Source organism: Anguilla rostrata, chromosome 5 (genome assembly GCF_018555375.3).
Source record: "Anguilla rostrata isolate EN2019 chromosome 5, ASM1855537v3, whole genome shotgun sequence".
NCBI classification, from domain to species: domain Eukaryota; kingdom Metazoa; phylum Chordata; class Actinopteri; order Anguilliformes; family Anguillidae; genus Anguilla; species Anguilla rostrata.
This window is the reverse complement of record NC_057937.1, coordinates 56,701,700-56,728,731: the sequence shown is the minus strand read 5'-3', so window position 1 is coordinate 56,728,731 and position 27,032 is coordinate 56,701,700. Positions and strand designations below refer to the sequence as shown.

The window sequence follows — 27,032 nt, the reverse complement described above, 5'->3', positions numbered from 1 at the left end:
GATAACCAGTTAGCAGCGCTAATGTTAGCATAACCAGTTAGCAGCACAACCAGTTAGCAGCGCTAATGTTAGCATAACCAGTTAGCATACGCACCTTGCTGCAGCACGATAGCCGTCGAGCGGTGTTGAGACAGCAGCCTCAGTGCTCAGAGAATAACCATTGCACGCGTAAAGTTAGCATAACCAGTTAGCAGCACAACCAGTTGAGCGCTAATGTTAACATAGCCAGTTAGCATACGCACCTTGCTGGGGGAGTAGACAAGGCTGCCGTTCTGCAGGTTCAGCAACTGGCCCTCTTTCACATCGAGCAGTCTCTGAAGCTCCTGAAAAGTTGGGGGGGGGGAGTGGGGCGGAAGAAGAAAAAACAGCCCTTTCAAAAAAGTTAAAATGACATCAGAGACATTTCATTGCACGCTGGGAGTAGGAAAAGTCAACGTCCGCCCCCCTCTCTTCCTCATTGGATTTTGGGCAAATGATGGAATGTATTTAACGTGTGCATGTGCTGTGTGTCCTGCGTTTCCACAATCGCCATAGCAACCAAGACAGGAAATGCAGACCTTCCCCAGGCCTTTTCTCCTCTTAGGTCTTTAATTTTATGGATCTTCTTGGCGTGTCCAAGCGAGGGGGAAACAGTTCATTAAACAGAAAAGGCCATTTCCATTTTATTTATATAGATATACATTTTGCTTAAATGTGGTTTGCAGGGATGTGACTGTGGGACATCTGAGGTAAAAGTGAAAAAACAGGCTTCCTCCTGCTCTCCACAGCAGAAACTGCACTCAGACCGACACTAACAGACTGCAGCATTCAGCTGTTAAACAGGCTACAGTAGTCAGCAATAACAGGCTACAGCATTACAGCATTCAGCACTAGCACAGGCTACAGCATTCAGCTGTAACACAGGCTACAGAATTCAGATCTAACACAGGCTACAGCATTCAGCACTAGCACAGGCTGCAGCATTCAGCTGTAACACAAGCTACAGCATTCAGATCTAACACAGGCTACAGCATTCAGCTGTAACACAAGCTACAGCATTCAGATCTAACACAGGCTACAGCATTCAGATCTAACACAGGCTACAGCATTCAGCACTAGCACAGGCTACAGCATTCAACTGTAACACAAGCTACAGAATTCAGATCTAACACAGGCTACAGCATTCAGCTGTAACACAAGCTACAGCATTCAGATCTAACACAGGCTACAGCATTCAGCTGTAACACAAGCTACAGCATTCAGATCTAACACAGGCTACAGCATTCAGCTGTAACACAAGCTACAGCATTCAGATCTAACACAGGCTACAGCATTCAGCACTACCACAGGCTGGGGGTTTGAGATGATCAGGAAGTTTCTGATGTGGAACCAGGGGGATGAGGGTAGAGGTTCGGGGGGGGGGGGCTGGCAGGAAGCAAACGGAAGCAGGAGGGGCAGAAATGGGGGGAACAGGGAGGAAAAGAGAGGAACAGACAGCGAGCGATCCACGTCATTTCACTTCAGAAGACGGGAACACGAAAAAAAACGAAACCAAAAAAAAAAAGAAAAAATCTGAAAACAAAAAAAAAACCGAGGCTGAAGAGATAGATAACTAAGGCTAATATTACCGAGCAAGCAGTAAAATATTAAAATCTATGGAACCCCAGGCCCTCGCCCACACCGTCTGAATTCCATCTCCCCCTCATTTCGCCCTGATGTGATTATAAGTGTGGGCTATAAATCAACGGGCGCGGCGGACGGACCTCCTACCGCTCGCCAAAGCGCGGGAGACGCACTCGCGGGCGAAGCCGGCGTGATTTGTTAATAGCGCGTAATAGCGGCCGTTTCGCAAACCAGCGTTAAATCACACACCGGATCCCCTGTGCACACATTAAAACAAAAGCCCTTAATGCACAATTCCTTTTTTTATTATTATTTTTTATTTATTTATATATATATATATAATGTTTTTTTTTTTTTCTGCCTCCAAAGCTTGGGACCAAATTGGATTTTCTCAGCACTGTTTTCTAATTTGAAACATCCATCATTTATTATTAAAGAAAGGGGGAGCGGGGGGGGGGGGGGGGCGGGGAGGGGGGATGCAGGCACAGGGAAAGTCTGCCTACAGCAGCACCCTCATATACACCCCCACACACACACACACACACACACACACACACACACACACACAGGCCCCACCGGCCCTGCTCCTTTTGGGGCTGACCGTGTAGACAAAGTGAATGTTAAACGTTTACACAGCGGCTGCTGAGGAGGGGCGGGGCGGGGTGCTTTTTCTGCACAGGGTCCACAAGGGGCGAAGGGAGGCTGAAAATGACCCCCCCCCCACATAAAAAAAGAAGGGGGGGGGGGTGGGTGTGGGGCGTGGCACCCCAGCGGAGCGTGCGGAAAGCCGCGTGAAACTGTCCCGCTCCACGGGCGGCGTCCGCGTTGTTCCTCTAATCCCGTTTCGGAGCGAGCAGGCCGCGGAGGCTACGCGCTCCAGTTAGAGCTCTCCCCCTTTCTCATGCTAATCTCCCCCGGCACCACGACGATCGCACCGCCGGGCCCCCCCCCCCGAATCCCCCCCCCCTGGCCCGGCATTCGCCTCCTGCCGGTTTATCGTACCCGTTTAAAACGTTACCGCGCGGCGCTGCTGTGGCTCATCTCCGGCGCTAACTGAACTTAGCGCCAGCGAGCCGCGAGTCGCGGTACACAGCTGAGCACCGTTTAGCACCAATGGGGGGCGGCGTTCCCCCTCCTCCTGCCGCCGCCGCCGCCGTGCCCGACGCGCTTCGTTTTCCCTCCGAAAGTCAAGCCGGCTGTTAATGAGGCAAAAATCCTCTGGGAGGGGGGCGGGGGGGGCAGGGACCCCGCCCTTAATGGGGCGTGAGACGCGGTGCTCCCCACAAAACAAGCGGCAGGAAGTTCGCGAGGTCTGAAGCGGAGCACAATGGCGCCGTTTAGCCACTCCATCCACTCACTCACTCCATTCACTCACTCACCGTCCACTCACTCACTCATTCACTCACTCAGCCAACCGCCCACTCACTCACTCATTCACTCACTCAGCCAACCGCCCACTCACTCACTCATTCACTCATTCAGCCAACCGCCCACTCACTCACTCATTCACTCATTCAGCCAACCGTCCACTCACTCACTCATTCACTCATTCAGCCAACCGCCCACTCACTCACTCATTCACTGCCAACCGCCCATTCACTCACTCATTCACTCACTCATTCACTCATTTGTCCATTTATTCATTCATTCGAGCATGACCAACCACGCTGTATTTCCACTGTGAAGACTGGATGTCAGTAAACACACACACAGAAATACAGCCCCCCCCACACACACACAGACACACACAGAAACACAAACAGACAAACACAGACATACACACACAAACACAAAAACACACACACACATACATTCACACACACAAGCCTACATAAATAATCTCACACACACACACAGGTGTGCAGCACGGCCGTGTGTAAGATGCATAATGATGTGTGTAGGAGCAGCGTGGGCAGTGTCTGCCGATGCCGCCGCCGCCGCCGCTGCTGCTGGGTGGTAATAAACAGACAGCGTTTACTCAAAGCAGGAGCGTCCATCGCAGCCTCGCGTCGACTCGCTCCCGCGATGACGGATGGACCTGACCCGATTATCATTAAAAAGCCATTTACAAGACAAATGGGGAGCGGCTATTTCTGAATTATGGCGACCGCTGCTGCTGATTCTGGGTTTGCCAGCGGCACGCGGGGAGTGGCAGAGTGCAGGTGCCTGCCCCCATCACTCCTACGCCGAGCCAGAGAGAGACTCGCGACGTGATTGGCCGGTGGTGCGGGAAAGGGGGGTGGGGTTTTGGAGAGAGCACTCCGGTGCCGAGGGGGTGTACAGGTGAGATGGTACTAGGGGCTGGGTACACGGGGGGGGGGGGCGTCAAACCCCTCCAGCAAATTTGGATAATTTTCCTATTCTTTTTCCTTTCTCGGGACCTGTTCGTGTCCCACTCAGTTTCAGACATTTTGAACATTATTTTGTAAGACCTTCGAAAGGACACCGCCCCTCTCTGGGGGGTGTTTGTAGAGAAGTTTTTTTGGGGGAAAGTGCTGTATGTGTTCAGTGTAACCCGTAGTGACACACTGACAGACACCTCACTACCAGGACCTGGAACCCCCCACCTCCCACCTCCCCTCCCCAGACGCAGAGAAATCACTCCAGCAAATGGTGTCATTTTAATACATTAGGAAAAAAAGGTGAAGACCCCAGGTTTTTTTTTGTTCTTATGAAGGAAATGAACGCGTTTGACTTTTAGAGGTCAGAGAAATTACCGCTGTCAGAAATAATAGCGGGGGGGAGGGGGAGGGGGGGGGGGGGAATCAAAAGGGCTGCGCACAGGAAGAAGAAGACAGCGAAAAGGCGGGCGGCGTGGCGCGATGTGGACTGCGGCAGGCGGCGAGACTCCTCCACGCCTCCTCTGCGCCTCCTCTGCGCCTCCACAGCGTCGGCTCCGTCCCGGCGCGCCTCCTTCCTTAAAAGGAGATCTGGGGAGACCGGCTGGATCATGCCGCTCGAGAAAGAGAGTCCTGAATAAACATGAGGCCCTTCTCCGCGTAGTTCATACATCACGAGCCAACGCTATCTAACGGGGCGGGGGGGGGGGGGGGGCGGGGGGAGGAGGAGACGCGGAATTACCCAGCATCCCGTGCGGCACCGGCACTCTTAACGCGGTCCGGAGGCAGCGGGAAGATTCCGCTCCTAAAATGGATTCCCGTACTCATATCTGCTCTTCTGTGGTGACGGGACTCAGAGCTCGAGTTCATATAAAAACCATAAACAAAACCGAAAAAAAAGAATCACTCCCCCGGTCTCTCTAATGTCACTCCTGTGTCGATTTGACGCTCAATATCTATTTTCCACTCAGCCTCTTTACCGCAGCTCTTTAGGGGACACTGCCCCAGGCAACATTCAATAAAAACGGGGCTGTGGCTCCGAGCCGGAAACAAAATTAAAAAACCAGGCGGGACAGGCAAACGGGACATGTGAGGTCATGTGAGCAAGCTCCTGTTCTGAGATGCGCGAACCGGATAGAAGTATGACAACAACAGCCAGTTGCTAATCCATCAAAAAGCTGGGGAAAAAGTTTACATAGTGTTTTTAAAAACAATACGAAAATGTTTGCGTACTACCTCTTGTTAGACTTGTGCAATGGCCTACTATGTTTGCGCACACTCTACACAAAGTATGCATTCCTAAAGATGTCTTTCCTCAACCATCTCTCACAGGCTCCTTTTTAAAACGGTGCACAATGGCCACTGAACGTTTTCCACACCTTTTTCCCAGACGCATTTTTACACAAACTTTCTGCGCCACTGCTATCTTGGCTAGGTGTCACTTGAAAAGTGAGATTTTCTAAATATTAATGAGACTTCCTGGGTGAAAGGGAGTTTTCTGATGTCCTGGCTAAATTCCTAATCCGGCTCTCTCAACCCGCCACCTAGTCACCCCCCAGTTTAACTGGCTAAACATCACTCTCTCCCTCTCCACATCGGCTTATGTGTGGTGAGCGTTCTGGCACAAAATGGCCGCCGTGCATCACCCAGGTGGGTGCTACACACTGGTGGTGTTAGAGGACAGTTTCCCCCTCATTACTGCAAAGCGCTTTGAGCTTGAGAAAAGCATTACATAAATACAAGGCATTGTTATTATTGTTGTTAAGTACGTAAATGAAATTTTACTAAATACAGCAGTAGATTAAGTCCCTTGCTTGAGGCCACAACAGCAGCACGTGAACCCATATCCTCAAGAGCTGATCCCCAAATAAATCGCCATGGCAACAACCTTTCAACTCAATGCCAGCAGAGACACACACAGACGCGCGCACGCACACACACACACGCACGCACGCACGCACGCACACACACACACACACACACACACACACACACACACACAGGTCCTCTAAGCCCCAGCGGCTGTGAGTGTGCCCCCCCTGCAGTGAGCAGCTGGTGGAGTGTTAATGGTGCCTCTCCAGCGTGGACGCGCAGCCTGGTTCCCTTCAGCCCCACAGATCTCTCTCTACAGGGCATGAGGGAGCAGACCTCTCAGCCTCCCATAAACACCAGGCCCAATTTAAGCCCCGCACACAGGTACAGAAAGCAATCTGAGAGCAACTGGAAAGCCCTTTTATCAAGTGAAATCTATACGGCACGACATGGCCTTTTAGTACTAATAACAGAATTAAGAGTCCCATTCCCAGGCTCACTCTCACAGTGGATCCAGGTGTGCACTGCTAAAGGAGGTGCAGGTTTACTCCAGTACAGGAGCACAGGAGTACACTGCTAAAGGAGGTGCAGGTTTACTCCAGTACAGGAGCACAGGAGTACACTGCTAAAGGAGGTGCAGGTTTACCCCAGTACAGGAGCACAGGAGTACACTGCTAAAGGAGGTGCAGTTTTACCCCAGTTCAGGAGCACAGGAGTACACTGCTAAAGGAGGTGCAGTTTTACTCCAGTACAGGAGCACAGGTGTGCACTGCTAAAGGAGGTGCAGGTTTACTCCAGTACAGGAGCACAGGTGTACACTGCTAAAGGAGGTGCAGTTTTACCCCAGTACAGGAGCACAGGTGTACACTGCTAAAGGAGGTGCAGTTTTACTCCAGTGCAGGAGCACAGGTGTGCACTGCTAAAGGAGGTGCAGGTTTACCCCAGTACAGGAGCACAGGTGTGCACTGCTAAAGGAGGTGCAGGTTTACTCCAGTACAGGAGCACAGGTGTGCACTGCTAAAGGAGGTGCAGTTTTACTCCAGTACAGGAGCACAGGTGTGCACTGCTAAAGGAGGTGCAGGTTTACCCCAGCACAGGAGCACAGGTGTACACTGCTAAAGGAGGTGCTGGTTTATTGCAGTGCAGGAGCACAGGTGTGCACTGCTAAAGGAGGTGCAGGTTTACTGCAGTGCAGGAGCACAGGTGTGCACTGCTAAAGGAGGTGCAGGTTTACCCCAGTACAGGAGCACAGGAGTGCACTGCTAAAGGAGGTGCAGGTTTACCCCAGTACAGGAGCACAGGTGTGCACTGCTAAAGGAGGTGCAGGTTTACTGCAGTGCAGGAGCACAGGTGTACACTGCTAAAGGAGGTGCAGGTTTACTCCAGTACAGGAGCACAGGTGTGCACTGCTAAAGGAGGTGCAGGTTTACTGTAGTGCAGGAGCACAGGTGTGCACTGCTAAAGGAGGTGCAGGTTTACTGTAGTGCAGGAGCACAGGTGTGCACTGCTAGAGGTGCAGGTTTACTCCAGTGCAGGAGCACAGGTGTGCACTGCTAAAGGAGGTGCAGCTTTACTCCAGTGCAGGAGCACAGGTGTGCACTGCTAAAGGAGGTGCAGCTTTACTCCAGTGCAGGAGCACAGGTGTGCACTGCTAAAGGAGGTGCAGGTTTACCCCAGTACAGGAGCACAGGTGTGCACTGCTAAAGGAGGTGCAGCTTTACCCCAGTACAGGAGCACAGGTGTGCACTGCTAAAGGAGGTGCAGGTTTGGTTCCCCCATGAGTTCCCATGACACTCCACACAGGTGCTGGTTAGGACTGAACACCCTTCCTTAGGCTGTTGTGGGGGGGGGGGGGGTCATGTTAGAGCACTGTTGCAGCACATAAATGAGCCCCCACAATCTGGACACCAATCCAGACGAAAAAAAAGAAGTATTCACACATTACTAACACTTGGGCCTGCAATGCGATACATTAACCAGCTAAATGTTGTTCTCGTACCTTCTAGAAAAAGCACTTTGCTCACTTATGCGCCCAGAACAGCGAACGCCCGCAGCGGCTGCGCGCCTGTGAAATATTACCCTTTAATCACAAGACCGCGCGGCCACGTCACTTAGGGGGGGGAAAAAAAACCACCTAAACGTAAACGCACCGTTTTCAGTCCTCGCTCTCAGACGGAATCCGCGCGCCGGCGAGCTGGATAATTCCGGAGACGAGGCGCGGGGAATTAAATTCCGAACGGCGAGCGGCGTAAAAAAAAAAAAAAAAGTAAAAAGGCGGCAATTTCCTTTCCGCCTAAGTGCTGCGTTTTTTACGAGGCGAGGGGCAGCGATTGGCTCTAATTGGTGCCCCCGGCGCCGACCCCCCACCCCCCCCAGACCTTAATTACCGCGCTCCCCGCGTTTAAAGGCTCCGGAACGCTCGGCGGAGGCGGGGTCATCACCTCCGCCCGGGCTGTCCGTCACCGGGGGAGCCAATCAGAGGAGAGGGAACGGGGAGAGGAGAGCAGAGCTGCCGAAACCCCCAGAGAAGGCCTGCATCTCCTGCTCGCATCATCGCTTTGCTTCAGAACGCACGCCGCACGCTGTTCTCTTCTCCCCCGCCAAAGGTCAACGGAAAAAAAGAAAAAATGTTTTATATATATAGAAATAATGCACAGGAACGAGAGAGAGAGCACAAGAGCGAACCTCCTGATTAACTGAATCGTCACGGAAACAAACAAGCCGGCAAATCGAACCTCGCCCGCAAACCAGCGGCGCTAGCGACGCGCTAGCCGGTAAGCAAACGCGCGGCGGGTCAGGGTGTGTTTCTGCGTGAATAATTAGCGTCTCTCCTCACTTTCCCGCCAGACGCGTGGGGCTTAATTAGCGTCAGGGCCAGGGTCGCCCCCCCGAGCCAAACCTCAATTCAATTAACACCGCTCGGGCAGACGAGTTTAAAAAAAATACTAAATACATAAATACATAAATACAACAGGAGAGCGCTCGAAACATCTGCAATGCAAGGAGGAATGAGAGTTAATTAGCACTTCGTCCAAAAGGCACAGAGACTCACTCACGAAACCCCCACAACAGCCCTGTCCCTCCTCACACAACCGACATCGCTCCTCATTACCCTGAAGAGTAAGAAAAGAAAAGAAAAGAAAAGGAAAAAAAAAAACAAGACAGGAAACCAGAGGAGGCGTCAGAAGGGAGGAGCGAGGCAGAAATACTGCAGGAGAAGGAGGCGCAGGAGGAGGGTCAGAGCCTCCTGTGAATGTAAGGTGCACTCTTCATGAAGTCCCTTTCACTGGAGCGTCTCTGAGTGCGGAGAGCACGCGCTGCACTGAAGGACCCTCAGCAGCAGAACGGCGCTCTAAAAAGCTCCGCTCCGATCCTTCACCCAGAGCAAAGCCGCGTGGCCAACGTTTCAATAACCCTAACCTCCTAGTGCTGCGTGAGAATAACATCATATTCACACACACGCACAGACACTCACACAGACACACACACACGCACAGACACTCACACAGACACACACACACGCACAGACACTCACGCAGACACGCACAGACACTCACGCAGACACGCATATACTGTCACATGCAGGCATGCACACGCACAGACACTCACGCAGACACGCACAGACACTCACGCAGACACGCATACACTGTCACATGCAGACACGCACATACACGAGCGCGCACGCACGCACGCGCACACACACGCAGACAGAAAAATACGCACACACAAACACACACACACACGCATGCACACACACACACACACATACACAGAACCATGCACACACACAAACAGTATGTATTTTTGCACATCAGACTATGCTTTCTTCTTTTGAATCTGCATCCCCGAGCTGCACGTCATCCCTGTCCGCTTCCTGTCCACTTCCTGTCCTTCACTTCCTGTCTGCTAGCTCCTCACAGCAGCGCAGTCAGAAGTGAGCGAGGGAGTACTCGCCCCGCTCCCCAGTCAGCCCGCCCGCCCGCCCGCTCTCACGCCCCAGCCGGGGGTCGACACCGCGACCGTACGCGAGCACCTCAGAGCGTCTCAGAGCGTCTCAGAGCGCCTCAGAGCGTCTCAGAGCGCCTCAGAGCGTCTCAGGCGTCTCGGCGCTCTCAAGCGTTCGAGCGCCTCAGAGCGTCTCAGAGCGTTGGGACGCCGCGCGCACACACAGAGGAGCGAGGGCGGCGTTAATCTGGCCGAGGCGCTGGGAGTGCTCGCGTTCTGCGGAGCGAGAGCACGACCGGGCTTTTACCTGCCAACACCACGATGGAGCGAGGGCTGAGTGAGTATCTGGGGAATGTACCTACCTCCCGCCCCCCCCACCCCGCCTCTTCAATTCAGGGCTCTCAAGCAGACGGCCTGCTCTCTATCAAAAGTCCTGCAGTGATGCAGGCCCCCCCCTCCGAGAAAGGGCCCAAAATCCACCGTCCTCACCACAGCTCCTGGATCCAAACCCGGGACCACCTATGATCACTGGGGTATTGGGGTGGGGGTAAAGGGGGGGGGGGGGGTGGCCCCGAACTGATTCTGTGAAATACCCAGCTGTATGAATAAACTGCAATGCACACATATTATGCACACTTCTCAAAAGATGGGAATATCCTTGTTAATTCCTGCAGAAACACTGAAGTGAGAAGTGGAAAAGCGCACTGCGCGTTTAAAAGAGACAAAAACAGTCATCAGCCCATGTTCTAACTGACATGGCCTGTATGCCTGTTAACCGTCTGCCATGGTCGGCAGTAAAACACACCGCGGAGAACGTGAGATCTAGTCTCTAATCTCCCGCATCAACCACAAATTTAGCAGCGACGGGACAGGCCCAAAAACACCCCCCGTGGGTTCAAAGCTGGGAGACAAGGAAAAGTGATCGTTTCAGAAAGTGCACGGCAACAGCCATTCCGAATGAGAAGGGGGGAAAAATAATAAACTTCCCTTCAGCTGGCTTTTCACCAGCACGTTTCAGTTCCTAATTCACCCTCATTCAATTACCGCCAACCTACTTTAATTGTGCAGAAACCGGAGACATTTTTTTAACCAAATAAAACATTTTGTTCCCTAAACTGCTGGACTCATTAAAACGAGGGTAAACCGAACTCAAGGACTCAGGCAAAGTATCAAAAAATTGGCATTAAGAGCGAGTAATACGCTTCTATGAAGATGAACTGTTCGCAAATGTTCCTTTAATGAGAACCATGCGCGTTTCAGCACCGAAAACAAATCAGCAACGTTGCTGTCGCGGTCCAAGTCCATTTGCGAAAACGCTGATGGAGGACATTGAAAACACCATTAAAAACGGGGGCAGCCATTCCACACGGCCCACCGCAAAGGAGGCACTCTAAAGGAGAGGGACTCTGTGACAAGCAAGCAGGCCCCGCCCAGACGTGACCTCACCCCTGCAGCGGAGCAAAGAGGTCAGCTGGCGAGCGTGTGCTCTTCCTCAGCCAATCAAAGCACGCCGCTACCGCAAAAATCAGTACTAATCAGGGAACCAATGGAATCATAGCACAATTCATGATTTTCCAATTTATTTGTTTCATTACTTTTTAACGAGGGTGAGAAATGGCCGTGCTCCCCGCTGCCGACCCCTTCAGAACCCTGCGCAGACAGGCCACGCCCCCGTCGTCATGGCTCTCTGAGATGACTGACAGCTGCGTGGCCCACAGGTTTCCACACTAATCGACTCATCGATAAAAGGACCAGCGCAGGGCCTGCTTTCAGTCCCCGGAGAACTCACCTGGAGCACGTCTGTTTTAGCACTGCAGTGACTGCACGAGTGTGTGTGTGTGAGCGTGAGCGTGTGGGTTTGTGTGTGTGTGTATGTGCGTGTGAGTGTGAGTGTGTGTCTGTGTGTGAGTGTGTGCGTGTGTGTTTGTGTGTGTGTGCGTGAGAGTGTGTGTGAGCGTGTGTGTGTGTGTGTATGTGTGTGTGTGTGTGTGTGCGCGTGTGGTCGTGCGCATGTTTTGGCACGTGTGTGTGTGTGCGCGTGTCTGTGTGTTCGCATGTGTGTGTGTGCATGTGAGTGTGTGTGTACAGGTGTGTGTATGTGTGCGTGTGTGTGTGTGTGTGCTCATGTGTGTGTGTGCATGTGAGTGTGTGTGTACAGATGTGTGTATGTGTGTATGCGGGGGTTCTGTACAGACTGCAGTATTGAGTGGGTGACTGACAGTCTCCTCGGTTACCTCCAGCTCCTGCTGCAGACCGTAGACCCGGGACTCCGCCTCCTGCTTCACGTCCTCCACCGTCTGGATGAGGACCTCGTTCTGCTCGCTCAGGTCTTCCACGAACGACTGCAGTACGGTCACCTTACGCTAGGGGGAGACAGAGAGAGCGGGGGCTAGTTAGTTCATCAGCATTGATCCTGCTTTGATCCTGGTTTTGCATCGGATTGCTCCTGTTTTCTTGCCGCTCACCCTTACACCTTCTGAAACGTGAAATAAATGATTTCTGTATAAGACGTTGAGTCTGATACAGTAACTCAGCGACCCCGCCTCTACGGTGGGGTCATGGATCACAGACTGCATTCAGTGGCTCTCTCTCAGACACCCTTATCCCGGGCACTTGACCCCACGCACTTCAGTCAAGGGCCGGCTGTGGAATCGCATAAATTGTACAAGTGTGAGCTTTAAAAAAGGCGCGTTGCGTGTGGGTGCCTGTTCCACAAATAATCGATGTGAAAAACGTATGATGATTTCAGGCCGTGTGTGTGTGTGTGTGTCGTTTGTACGTGTGTGTGACTGCATGCACAAGCGTGTGTGTGTGTGTGTGTGTAAATAACAGGTAAATTACTTCCATTAAATTACTGACAGTATGTTGTTACTGACTTTATGTTGTCCGGTCAGGACCACAAACCAGACGTGTACAAAATAATTTGAAAACCAAACATTTGGCAACCCTTGGTACGGGGCACTGTCTCACAAACAAGACGGTCGCACCCCCCTGCACAGAGGGGAGAAAAGAGAGGTATGAAAGAGGAACAGCCTGGCAGTGCTCCCAGGGCATGCTGGGAAGGAGCGGAAGGCCTTGTTTCAGCGACGAAACCGTCCTTACTCAGAGTCCCCGAAACTGACAGGTCCTGTAGCAGCCTGGCGTACCCATCCTGACAGACGGACAGGCCGGGAGAATATCAGGCCCAGGCTGTCAGACGGTATCCACGACACGTGCTGCCTAGCACGCCAAAATCCCCCCCCCCCAATTTACACGGGCGGTAGCAATAACCACCGTGATTTTATTAGCGGCTGATCTGCCGCGGCGACTCCCCCCCACCCCGTGACGGGGCCCGGGCCATTAATTCGGCAAGCGAGTCGCGCCCGCGCCAGTAATGACGGGCGCCGATTTGGATTGGAGGATTAGAATTTGGGACGGACGGACAGGCGGACGGACGGACGGACGCACAGGACGTTATTAGCCCACCGCTTCGCCGCTCCCGAGCGCAGGCTAAGTAAGAGATAAAACGCTCAGCCAGATTAATAAAATAAAATTTAAAAAACGTTATTTGATTTTCAAAGCTTTTTATTATCATTTTTTCCCCCCCTTTTTTAACGGCGCTGGTGACGACCGCCATCGGGACGTGGCGGAGAGAGCCCCCGCCCGGGGGGGGGCAGTGCGCGCGACACCGGAACGGGGCCGACTCTCGGCCCGGCACGCCGCGCCATCCGAAGACCCGCTGAACCCAATCTAGGCGTGACAAGCCGATCAGGAGCAATCGAGCGGAGCTCCAGGCGTCACAAGCCGATCAGGAGCAATCGAGCGGAGCTCCGGCGAGGCACGGAATCACGACCGCGCAGGGCGGGACGGGACGGGACGGGGAGAGCAGGGCGGGACGGGACGGGACGGGGAGAGCAGGGCGAGCCCGGAGCTGAAGGGGTTTAATTCGGTCATTCAGAACAGCAGCGTCTGACACTGAGACTGGGAGAGACAGGCAGGCATCGCTGTGGGTTTCATTTGCAGCTTTGGGGGAGACGCACTACTGATCCACCTAGTCCCGCCTGGACAAATGTGTAATTCACATTAAAATACTGGGGGATGGGGTGACATGTCTCCCTGTCTCCCTCCAAACCCACATTCCCTTTACCTGAGAGTCAGGTGTGACAGGCCAGCCAATCAGTAGCACTAATTGTTCAGTTAATTACCCGGGGGAAAAGCAAACCGGGGCCATATCCAAATTAATTATTTTTAAACATAACTTTTTTTTAAAAACATCTGATTACCAGCAAAGAGTGATTTCAATTACAGCCATAGGTGAACCCGCAAAAAATTTCACAAATGACAAAAATGACCAAATTATTTTGTTTTTAAAAAGAAAACTATTGAGCCATGGAGCTGGTACCAGGACACTCATCTGTGAGGAGCTTTGCTAATTCCAGTCATGCTCACTCACCCCTTTTAAAAAGCGCGATTCCCCACAGCACATAAACACAACGTACACCAAAGCCTGATTTAACCGCCCCACCCCTCCCACCAACGGTTTTTTTTTTTTTTTTGTACTTTTTATTTGATCATTTAGCCGGGGATTGCATTACTGTGTATCAGACACAAATGCAATCAGGTCTTGTGTGCGGTGAAGCCGCACCTCCCCGCAGCCCCCCCTCACACACCCCCCACACACACCCCCCCCCCCACACGCACCCCCCCCCACCCCCGAACCCCGCCCGCTGAGCCTCGGTTAGAATCCAAGGGCAGGAGCGACGTTCATTTTCAGCCCCATTTCCTCCTATGATTAGACGATCAATCAATCGCAGCCTTCAATCTCATCAGCACAGGCAGGATTATCTGCCCATCTCCCACCCCTCCCCCGCCCCGCCGCACACACACACCATTAAACTGCACACACACACACACACACACCATTATAACTGCACATGACGCACACACACAGCATCATAACTGCACTGCACACACACACGGACACACACACACCAGCATCATAACTGCACACACACACACACACACACACACCAGCATCATAACTGCACACACACACACACCCATTATAACTGCACACACACACACCATTATAACAGCACACACACACACACCATTATAACTGCACACACACACACCATTATAACTGCACACACACACACACACACACACACCATTACAACTGCACACACACACACACACACCATTATAACTGCACACACACACACACCATTATAACTGCACACACACACACACATACACACACCATTATAACTGCACACACACACACACACACACACACACACCATTATAACTGCACACACACACACACACACACCATTATAACTGCACACACACACACACACACACATTATAACAGCACACACACACACGCACACACCATCATAACTGCACACACACATACACACACCATCACAACTGCATGCACACACACACACACACATATCATAACTGTACACACACACACCATCATAACTAAACGCGCACACATACACACCATCATAACCTCACACACACACACACACACACACCAGTACATTAACATCAGATCAGCTGATTGCTGTTCTAGCTCTCATTTGCTCCACTACCTATCACAAGCATACATTTCTTCTCCTTCTCTATCCCCGCCTCCCAGGCATGCACGTGCACTCTCACACACACACACATACAGACAGAAATGCCCTCACACACACAGAAATGCACACACACACACACACACACACACACACACACACACACACACACACATGCAAAGCCATCTATCCTCCATTCACCCCCAGACGTGCATCCACATGGGGTTCTGTGATAGACAGACACTGATCTCACAGCCTGTATAAAAGCTGCTTGGCGCAATGAAGGGCATTCACCTGAGACACACCTGCACCTGTGAGACAGTTCTGATTTCAGGAGGTGCTTTGGTTGTGCTCAAGTCCACAGCCTCAACACGCTTTCAAATTTTAAGCAGTACCCTTTCTACACGAACAACTCATAAGAGAGATGCCACAAGCTGTACCACAATGCACTGCAGTCTGAGAGCCTCGGCCATCACAGACTGGTGGAAAAAAAAAAAAAAAGGATTTTCAGGAATTTGTATTAAACCACTCCTTCCCATTTGCAGAGATCTGAGGTTCTGCTCGCGTTTGGAAAGGACGCTCCTAAGAAAATCAGGCTTTCTGCCAGCCATCAAACTCAGGAGGAGAACTCCTCCCCCCCCACTGAAACTTCTCTCAGGCTTCATCCGCCATGAACTCTGGGCACAAACCCCCCCCCACCCCACCCACCCCCCCCCCCTCGTGACACGACATGTCAACGCAGAAGAAATCTGAATTAGCTCGTCATCCTCACCTCTCCTTCTTCGGCTGAGAGCCGTGCATGGGGGGGGGGGGGGGTAAAAACCAGCGGCTCCGCGCGTTTTAAAAATGAACGAGCTAATGATAGATCGGCGAGCCCGGAGAGCGGCCGTCGGCGGGGAAATTACTTTTAACGTCATAACAAATATTATGTTCCACTCTCGCTGACGAGCACTGCCAAAAAAACGAGGAAACGCTCTGAAAGGACTGGAGCGTAGCCGGCGGCGGCGTCTTAATGGGGGTAGTTAAAAAATAAAGCAAAAAGCTTTTCGATGTAAAGACGCTAATTCTTTAACCGTGCTGACGGGGCTGTCACACTTTCATTACGGTACAATACCTTTCAGCCCGTACTGCTGCGAAACTCCCAAATTAGACCTCCTCCTCCTCCTCCTCCTCCTTCACTGTCAGGAGCAGCCAAGTAAAGGTAACTGCTGGGTTCTGACTCACTGTCCGTAAACCCACCCCCCCCCCCCCCCGCAGTTCCTACAGCACCATGAGCGTGACCCAGCGTTTCTGACCCCATCAGGCAAGGTCAGGAGCGCGGCGTGAAAAATACCTTTTTTTTTTTTTTTTTTTTTAACTGAAAAAGTTCAAATGAAAATGCGTACCGCTCAGTTTAAAAACCCCCCGAAAGAACACTCAGGCCCACTGTCGACACGTCACATTAATGCCAGTACAGTACGCGTGGTTAGAAATGGCTTTGAGTTTTATCCTGCAGATTTAGGCCTGTCTTAATGCGTAAATATTTACTGCACGTGCTGGGAGAGGCGGCTCGCTGCAAAGCCGTTTCTAAACGATTTAGCCATGAAGCTCGACAACCGCACATCACGCCACGCCACCCCCCCCCCCCCCCCCACAGCCACGCACACACGCACGCACGCTCAAATCAAGAAATCCGCAGTCGTGTTCCAGCTGAATTCCGCCGTTTGAATTCCTCCTCAGAAGCTTCAAACGCCACACGGTCACGGTAACCGCCGGCGCTCGCCGCGGCTGTCGACGCAAGCTAATCGGGACAGGAAACGCCACGGCGGCGAGCCTTCGCCACAGCCTGTCCACACGCGTGACGTGATGGGCGCACACACACACACGCCCCGCCGTCACACACGGCTTCTCCTCTTCCTCACGTCGGCGCGCGATCGGCGGGTGGCGAACGGGGCGGCCGCGCTTCTCGGCTGCCGTGACGACGAGCCCCCACCTGGAGTGCCGCCTCGCCGCCGCCGCTGCCGCCGCCCGATTGGTCGATTCGCTGGAGGCGCTCGCGGTACAGCGCGCGGAACTCCGCCAGCAGCTTCTGCATCTCCGCAGGCCTCCGTGTCGCCCTCGGATACCCCGCATCCATGGAGACGCACCCCGTAACCTGGCAACACAAACACAAACCTGCACTCAGGTCCCGACCAGGAAACCCCTCCCGGTACCCACTTGTGTGTGTGTGTGTGAATACGTGTGTGTGTGCATATGCGCTTGTGTGTGTGTGTATGTGTGCGTGCATATGTGCATGTACATGTGCATGCGTGTGTGTCTGGATAAACTCACTCCTCTCCTTCCTTTTCCTACCCATCAGTGTTTAACCCCAAACAGGAAAATATACGTTGGGGTACAACCATGTACAGTCAGAAGATGAGTAGGGTGCGCTATAAACTACGGACGGCCGTGTCTGAAATTGGGGGCAGTTTGTCGCAGCAGGCAGCAGCCGACACAATAAATGGTTTTAATAACACTTCCCAGGCCCCCCCGGTGCATTGAGCCGTTGTTTTTCATACGTCATCGTTTTTAATTGTGCGCAGTGAAAAATCATCAGAAGAGCCTCTCGCTTCAAAGACCACTTCGACACCTCACTTCCTGCCTAATAATCGTGATTAATCTGGGGGAAAAATGCACAGTCTTTCCCAGAGGGAATGCACGTTTCCTTGGGGGGGGGGGGGACCATCACGCAGGAGCTTGGAACATCTCCCCATAGGTGAAACACGCCCCTGCCCAGGGGGGGGGCACGGGGAACCAAGCCCAAAAACCGCAGGACGGCTACACTCGTGGATCCAGAGCGTGTGCTGCATTTGTGCACGCCGCGTGCGCACATCATCCTGGAAAAAACCTTCTCCGATAATATGAATAAGAATATAAATCACATCTCCACCGAGAATAGCCTTGACCTGCCGGATGATCTTGATAGGCCTGGTACTGTCCATTTAATTTATATGGATGTTTTTCTACCCCCCCGCCCCAACTACCTACCTTATCTCAGCTCTGACCAGGTAATATTTGGGATTAGAATGAATCCACTCCTGTGGGAAGAGTGATGTTTATTTAGCCCAGAGCTTTTCAAGGACTGCTTGCCCACGGTTTTTTTTTTTTTTTTTTTTGTAATTATTGAACCGAACCCCGATGCACCCAAGCCAACAGAGACTCCTGCTGCAGAAACATGAATCTCACCGAAGCACATAACTTACCTTCACAACAAACCTTGGACAAGAAAGTCTAAAAATTCATCATTAAGCACAAACTAGATATTGGGTGTTTTATTCTGGGGGGGGGCTGGGGGACTAACGGTGGACTAATGTGTACATTTTCAAAATGTTAAATTATGTTTTGAATCTGTAAAGCAGAGAAGGAAATGACTGCAAATGTACGAAAAAATTTAAGAAATTGAACTTTTTACATTTTCACCCAATTGTTCTGCAACGGGCCTCAATCTAAAACACTTTGCCTATTTTCAGCCAGCAGGTAGGGTCATTTAAATGATCAAAGTCCGAAATGAGGGTATAAAGCCTCTCAAACTGACACTGGAGCAGTGGCAGGTTCACAATATATGTCAGGCACAGGGAATCAAAAAGCGCTAAAAGGACAAAAAAAAAATGATCCACTTCCTCCACTTCTGCTGTGTACAATAGGCGGATTACTCCCACAAGGATCCCACACCGCACCGTGCTGGTCGTATTTTATTGATGTTTTCATTTGCCTCTAATCTCCCCCAGAAAACATGCGCAAAACTGACAGAAATATGGATGACCTTCGCGCAGTGAGCAAGACCAATGGTTTTTTTTCCCTCTCTCGCCTTGTGGCATTACTTTCGCGAGAGTTTCCGTTTTAGATGGGTTTTTTTTATTTTTTCATTATTTATAAATTATAAAAGACAATCCATCTTTGAAACTTGGGGAGCCCTCGAGCATAAGTAATTTCCTAAATTATAGGTGTCTGTGCACAAACCAGGACACTTTCTGTGACTGCAATTTGCCAAGGTTGAGGACACTAGTGTGTACCTCCCACCGCTATGCAATTTGTTCACTGCTGTGGTGAATTAAAGAACACATTGACTACCAACTGGCCTTCATTTCATTTTATTGCATGTATTACAATGATTCAAAGAGGTGAAACAAATGCTTCCAATGATGGAGGCGGTACAACTGCACTGGGTCATGTACCGTACCATAGTCTACTTTAGGAATCAAGCGTAGCCAACATTATTTTTTGTAACAAAGTGCAAGTTCAGTTTGATCTATAATGTTATCATTGTAGTTCGGCGCGCAGATCAAATATTGTTTCTCCACATTATTTTAAATCTTGCAAACGATTTCCCCTCACATTATAAATACTACCCACGCGTATTAGCCTACACCTTGTTACGTCCAAACTGTTGTTCCCCGTGTAATAGCGCACGTAACACACCTGTATAAGGATGTTCTGATGCATCAAGAGAATTTAATTTCATCACCTGTTCATAACGTCTATCGAAAAAGTCTAATAATTGGTGCTCCGCGCACAATATTTTTATGATATGGGAATTACCTACATAACTGTAGTAAACATGAACACTGCATGAACTTTATTTTACTCTTCGTATATTCATGTGCATCTAGTTGGCGACCTTATATCAAAGTAATTTGTGAAATGTCAAAAGTAACTGCTAACATCGTTTTATTTGCTTCTAATGTAACGTTATGTAGGCTAGCAAGCTAAGCTAGGAGCTTGAAGAGGAAATAACGTGAGGACAATCACAGCGATCAACACCGTTAGCCAACTGTAAACACACCTGTGTAGCTGGTACTGGCCAACATTATATCGCTGTAAATCTGCTCAAAAGCACTCGATCGGGGGCAGCTAACTAAACACAAGACAGCTAAATATGATGGCTAAAGTTTGTAATATCCTATGACGGTTGGTTCACTTTTCATTAGATACCTTCATGGCCGTTTCCCGTAGGCTACAGCCCGCACAGGGAGCTTTTCGGTGCAGCAGGTGAACCGTGCAACTACACAGCCGAGTAGTGAGTGTGCCATTTTGCAGCAAATTGATACTAGTTATCATACTATGCTAGCCTGCCAGCGAGCATAGTTCAGCAAACAGCATTTTTAATGTACTAGCACTGTTCAGTTTTTTAAAAAACGCTTTCAATATAACTGATCCTATATAATTAAATACGATATAGGGTCAATCTAGTGAGCAAACTAGCAGCTAGCTTTTCATTTTATAGCTACCTGTTGCAATGCTCCTGTTTATTGCCCACGGCCACTGGTTCTGTAGCCTCGCCTCCAGCTGATGCGGTTTACACCATGCCACACCGTTTGTCTCCCCTGTCTGAACTAACTAGCTAGCTACATGATTTTCAATGAACTTTGCAACCCCCCCATGCTGCAAACTTTTAATTCCCCGCATCGTTACACCGTAGCCCGCCGTGGGCACCCCAGCTCCCGCTCCAAGCACCTGCACATCCTGGTCATTGTCTTGACTCAAGTAGTGAACTGAACTACAAGCCAATAGAATTGAAGGACTGTCCGTAGCCTTGCGGCTTTGGCCAATCGCACGACCGGTGAATCTAAGTGGGAGGGTTATATTTTCTCCGATGTTTCCAATGTGCAGAATGGGAAAACCGAGATTTCCATAGAAACTCCCAGACTAAACGCTCATTGACGCACGCCCATTGTCATTGTGCGAATAACAAATTAAATGGCCTTTGAGTGACAAGTTTAATGGGGACAGCTCGCCAATCAGTGTAGGAGATACAGGGACCTGCAAAACGAGATAAAAGGAAGCCGCTGTCGTTTTGGTTGTCGTGGTAACAAAGTGACTCACAGAAATAAAAACAAGACTGATTAAGCTTTTATGCTATTTTTCAGTTGTTTTCGTCTAAGTCGCAAATTAAATATTTATGTTTAAGTCATGGGTGCAACAAAGATACTGCCAGAAATAAATGTTGGCAAAAAAGGTACTAAAATACATGTTGGCATTTAGCAGACGTTCTTATCCAGCGGGACATAGATTACATTTCAAACACACTCCGTTTAGGTCGCCATTTCGTACTGAAGCAATTCAGGTTTTGTAACCTGCCACGTTCAATGGTACAATCAGCAACGTCAGTGTTGGAGATTGACGCTAGTCACTGAATTACAAACAGAGTCCCTAACAATGCACTCGTGCCAATATAGAAGGCCTATTCTCAACAGATGTTACTAGGCACCATTCTTTTACTTACCTTTTCAGGCCGCCATTGTAAATAAGAATTTGTTCTTAATGACTTGCCTGGTGAAATAAAGGTGAAATAAATTTTAAAAAACCTAAAAAGTTTCCGTCTCGTGTATGAACCGTTTATTTTGTACATTTGGCACTTTTTATTTGTGTTTTACACTTCTCAGGGTCTTTATAAATCAATAGGCAAGGCTGATGCAGGACACATTTAAATAAGTAAACTGTCACATTAACTGCAATATTTATTTTCACTGTCCCTAAATTGAATACGCTTTACAAGGGCTTGGTGTTCATATCAAAGTATTATACATTCATGGTAATGGCATCTATAGAGACCCCTTCCCTGGCAAATATAGCTTTCTCATGAAATTGAATTTCTAAATGTCCCTTGTTTTATGTAAAATGGAAAACAATTGGTAGCAGGAATATATTGATGGTTTTTCAGACAGGTTCTCTCTTCACAGGTGACTAGGAACAAGCTCACATTGAGAACCATGATCCAATGTGAGCGAGAATTCTGTGATTGCTGTACCGCTAGATTATTGACATTAAAATTGCTTTTCCTCTATTTATTATTATTATTACTGTATTTATTTCCTACTTTAACCTCCCTGGTCTAAAATGGCTGCCAAGACGCATGATGAAAAAAAGACACCGTGAAACTGATTGCAAACAATATATTCTTTTTATATTATGTGTATATAACGGAGCATAGCAGTCTCATAAACATTCGCCCGGGGGAAGCTCCTCTCATCCAACACACAGTTCTGCGCGACAGCGAGGTCCCCGCCTTGTTAATGCACAGGTTTGAAATTTGGCCACGCAATCCAATGCGAAGGGAGCACTGGTGTTTCCACCCTCAGAAACTTCAAAAAGTACCCATCAATTTTCTGCTATCTATGGACTCTCACTGTCCAAATATCACGTTGCTTTCTATTACCTACTACCCACCGACCACTTGATTTCATCAGCAAGCACAAATTAAAAAATTATACAGAACGCCGAGCTGAACTCCGGTGGCTGAATTCTGGCGCATCGCTTCCTGTTGAACTCCTGGAGTACTGTAGAGTTCAAATGCCTGTAGACAACCGTTAAGAGAGCAGCAATGAGTAGCAAGTTCAGAGGCTTTCTTTACACACACAAAAAAAAACATCTAAACACGTCAAAACCCGGAGTAAACGTCCCCAAGTTCTGAAAGAGCGAACACTCGCTGTCTTGTCATTGATCTCAAGGGCTCTTGTAATTCCAGGGCTTTCATTCTTTCACACGAGTTCTCTTTTCGAGTCGCAAGGTGAAGTCTGTTATTATTAGCTCAGCGCAACGGGGAAACGTGAAAAAAGGTCTACATTCTGCTTCAAGGTGTAATGCAATTAAGAGCTTGAATAGTTTTATTTCTTTCTCTATGTGGGTTATTGTCGGCTCCTGTTTGAATAATGAAAAGCCTCAGATGAATACAGCGCTGTATAATAATGCAAGGAAGACTCTCAATGACCAGATTCACATGAACTCATCGGCAGTACATCCAGCTGACTGTTTTTTTTTCTAGTTTGTTTGTCTGTTTTTTGCACTGCTGTTTCACTGTTAGCAAAGCAGAGACCTGTAGTCTTGGTGGTTAACTGCTCGTAGCGTACATGTTAACGAGGGCAGCATGGAGGTGCGGTGGTTAGCACTGTCGGCTCACAGCAGAAACGTTCGAACCCCAGCCGGGGCCTTTCTGTGTGGAGTTCGCATGTTCTCCCACGGTGTCCACGTGGGTTTCCTCCGGGTACTCCGGTGTCCTCAGTCCAAAGACATGCAGGTTAGGCCAATTGCAGACTCTAAATTGCCTGCAGGTGTGTGTGTGTGTGTGAGTGAACGGTGCGTGGACCCTGTGATGGATTGCCGACCTGGTGTATTTCTGCCGCTCGCCCAGTGCATGCTGGGATAGGTTCCAGCCCCCCCACCCCCACCCCCATGCTGCATGCTTTGCCTGCTACTGCACAGAATTGCACTCACCCCTCACCACCCCAGCTATCACCTGTTGTTTGGATCTGCTTCTAGGTACAGGGGTGAGGGAGGGGGGAGGGGGGGGGGGGGTTTCTGGTGTTCCTCCCGTTTAGCAGGGGGAGTTGTATCGTGCTCCCTGTTGGATGGGGGTAGTGCACGCTAGTGCGTGAGTTGTCCCGACTAAACTGACGTCCTGCTGGATTCCCACCCAGCACCGGTAGAGTCCGGAGTCAGTCCAGACTGTGCCGACCAGTCAAATCACAGCGACGCAACAAGCGTCTGAACAGGGTGAAGCCACAGGGTTTAGACACAGGTGTCATTGATTTTTCACACGTCTATTTTGAGAGATGGCAGCATCCTCTGAAGATACAAAAATAATTCTTTCCCCCTTTTCCGTGCGAACGGACGACGGTTGGACCGAACCGAGAGCCGGAGAGTGAACTCATCGCTCTTAATCGGAATGTTATGCGTGAAGCTAACGTGCTAACGGAGCCCTGGGAGGCGGCCGTGAATCATGGGCCCGGTGCGAGCGTGCCAAAAAAAAAAACGTACGGCCCGCGCCGAGCTTTGTGACTCACAAGCTGACCGGGGCCCGGGACCTGGAACCTTCCGTCCTCGCAGATGGAGATTATTAAAAAAAGATGTCCCACGGCCGTTCGTTACACCCGTCAGCCTGAGCCACTTTGTTTTTCTCTCCTGGCTTTGACTTTGACTTAAATCTGAATTATTTTAGGAAAATCAACCCCTGTGTTGCTGGCAGTGGCGCCCGTACTGCACCAGCAGGCCAGGGCCTTATTGCTTTCAGTTTTTTTCTGCTCCGCCCCCTTTTTTCCCCCTCCTCACAGCTCTCTCTCTCTCTCTCACCGCCTCCCTTCTTTATTTTTTTTTATCTTCTCCGCCTTTCTCTCGTTTCGTTATTTTCCCAGACTCCCCCCCCCCTTCCTTTACACACCCCTGCAGAGTGTCTGATTCTCCGGGACGCCCGGTGTGTTGGGGTACGGTGCCCGGGCCTGTGGGTGTTGCGCGTGTTTCTGAAAGACGCCGTGGGGTGCTGGAACAACCGCTGGTATCCTTTAAAAAAAAAAATTTAGTCCCTAGTATGGAAGGGGTACATATATATTTTTGAGTCCTGTCCAATACAGCTGAAAAGCCCATAAATACACATATTTTTTTTTTTTGAAAAACACAAACCCTACAGAAAAGGTGTAAAGCAGCATGTCTGACCCATTAAGACGTGAGTGCATCCATCAAAATGAAAGGCGGAATGAAAATAACACGGCGAAGGAAAGAAGCAGTGTCCCCCCCCCTCCAATTATTAGGTTATTATAATGGACTGTGAGGGTGGGAAGCATTTAACCAGGAAGAAAATTTTGTTGGCTTATAGTCTTTATGAAAACCTCCAAACTGTCGATTAGTATGAATTAAACAACACAGAGGAGTCAATGAGTTTGTTTAGGAGGACCGTGAGGGCTGGCAGACGACATAGTCACACGCTAACAAAAGCATAACGAAGAGGTAACAATATAAAGCATAGGAAACGCAACCGCTCCATACCATTGTACGAATCCCGGCCCAAGGTAACGTCGAAATTAACAGGCGGACGCGAGAGACACGACAGAATGGAAATGTATAAACTCAAAAAAATAATAAAAGCATAATGGCTTCCTTTATGTTCCGTTGAGGGGTAGGAATTTGAAGTACGCACTTAGCCGTTAGCATTGTATAAGGAAACGCACGTGGAAACTGCATGCCTATGCATCAGCCTGGAATCAAGGTAACGGCACATTGATGCAAACAATGAGATGTTTATTCTCATGGAAGAGTGTCAACAGGAAGCATTACCTTGAAAATACACAAAATGAATTGTTTGTTATTTGAATGTTGCTGTTGTATGTCACTGTTTTGTCATTAACTCTAAGGTAAGATTTGGCTCTACCTCAGCCTCATGTCTTCCTCGTATTATTTAAGCTGTCATTTTATGAGGAAATGACCTCACCTGATGCTGAAAGTAGTCATAAGCTGCAAACTGTTGGTTGCGTTAAGCCTGAGGTTCTAGTGGACCTGTTACCATGACAGCTGAAAAGCACCCCATGTTCTGAAATATTCCTCTGTTCACTTCACAAAGGAATCTCTATTTTCTTCTAACCTTTTAAGTTATATTCTAAGTGGTTAGAATGTTCTTAATGAAACCTAATGCTGATGTAACAATCACTAATGGTGATTGAAAGCATGGGAGTTCTAGAACACTGATTTGGAATTTTGAAAAAAAAAAATTCCAAAAAACCTATTCTTCAAAGGGTTAATATAACCTACATTGTAACTGCAAGCCACTAATGCCAAGTCACTCCAAGATTACCAACGCTGTTAAAAGAGGGTTTTCATTTACAAATGGCGGAGGCAGGGGTGTCCAGACTGCTTCCATGCACTCAGATATGCTGATGGAACACTCACATGAAAGAGCCAGGAGAAGATGGCCACCTGGTTCTTTGGTAGCTCCTTGACCCAGCTCTTCCCACTGCAACACATATCTGTGCGGTGTATGAGCTTCCAGCCAAGTTGGCGCCATTTGCCAGTGGTGTGTGGGATTTTCTCTGCTGCACCTTCCCTCCCCTGGGGAGTGGGGAGGGAATATCAAGGTTGCAGGTTTGAATCATGTCTGGGGCACAGTTGAACTGAATGTACGTAAAATTAGCCATTTCAGCAAACTGCTCATTTATGTCAAACAAAAAAAGAGTAACCAAGGGAGCACAGCAAGGGCTGATCCATTTCTGTATTTTGCGCCAACTTCTGTTCTTAATTATTGAATTAGCTCAATCACATCTCGACCTGACATTTGCGTAAGCCCCAGCTACGACTGCAGACTGCAGGCGTGTCCAAAAAATTTCACTGTGCTCAATTGCAGGAGTGAACCAGCACAGCTCATAGAGCAGTCAGAAAACTAAAACTAAGGTAATCGGTTGGAACAAAAACCAGTGCGCAGACCGGCCCTCCAGGACCGGAGTCGGGGACTCCTGTCTCATGCCTACTTTACCTTACCCTCAAGGGAAGGGAAGAAGTTGGCTGTGGTAATACTCAGCAGTACTGAGTCAAACTGAACTGGTCATAGTCAGCCAGTACTATAGCTGCAAAGCATAGCTGCAAAACATTCTCGGGGCTACACGCGTTGCTGTATTTTGCCGCTGTGGACCCATTACCAGCTTATGATAAGACCCAGACGTGAAACAGCAATGTCTAAGTATCAGGGTTCAGTCTATACTCATGAGTGTCTTTACTGGCTGAACCATTTTGAAGCCCAGATCCATGAATATGTCGTTTAAAAAAATGCTTTTCTCCTTGTGAAATCAACTCTGATACAGTTTAATAAAACTCCAATAGTACACATGGTCCCTGTTAGACTCACGTTGTCTCATGCGAGAGGTGATTTAAAATGGATGACTTTGCTGTACACCTTTGGGGGCTCTTTGTAGTACTGAGCTGAACTGTTGAGATTCAGAGTAGCTGTGACTGATCCCATGTTGTGTCCTCCACTCCTTCTGTCTTCTGC

General features: G+C 49.6%; 1 protein-coding gene across 1 annotated transcript in view; it reads right to left on the bottom strand.

The window, feature by feature from the left end:
• LOC135256171 (trichohyalin) overlaps window positions 1-20,756 on the bottom strand; it is a 146,389-nt gene extending 125,633 nt beyond the window's left edge. Inside the window, exons 1-4 of the mRNA XM_064338016.1 lie at window positions 20,515-20,756; window positions 17,241-17,402; window positions 11,933-12,061; window positions 243-323 (exon numbers count right to left, since the gene is read on the bottom strand). Coding sequence (XP_064194086.1) covers window positions 243-323; window positions 11,933-12,061; window positions 17,241-17,384 — 354 coding nt within the window. The 5' untranslated portion in view covers window positions 17,385-17,402; window positions 20,515-20,756. The remainder of the gene's footprint in view (window positions 1-242; window positions 324-11,932; window positions 12,062-17,240; window positions 17,403-20,514) is intronic.
• Window positions 20,757-27,032: the final 6,276 nt, after the last annotated feature.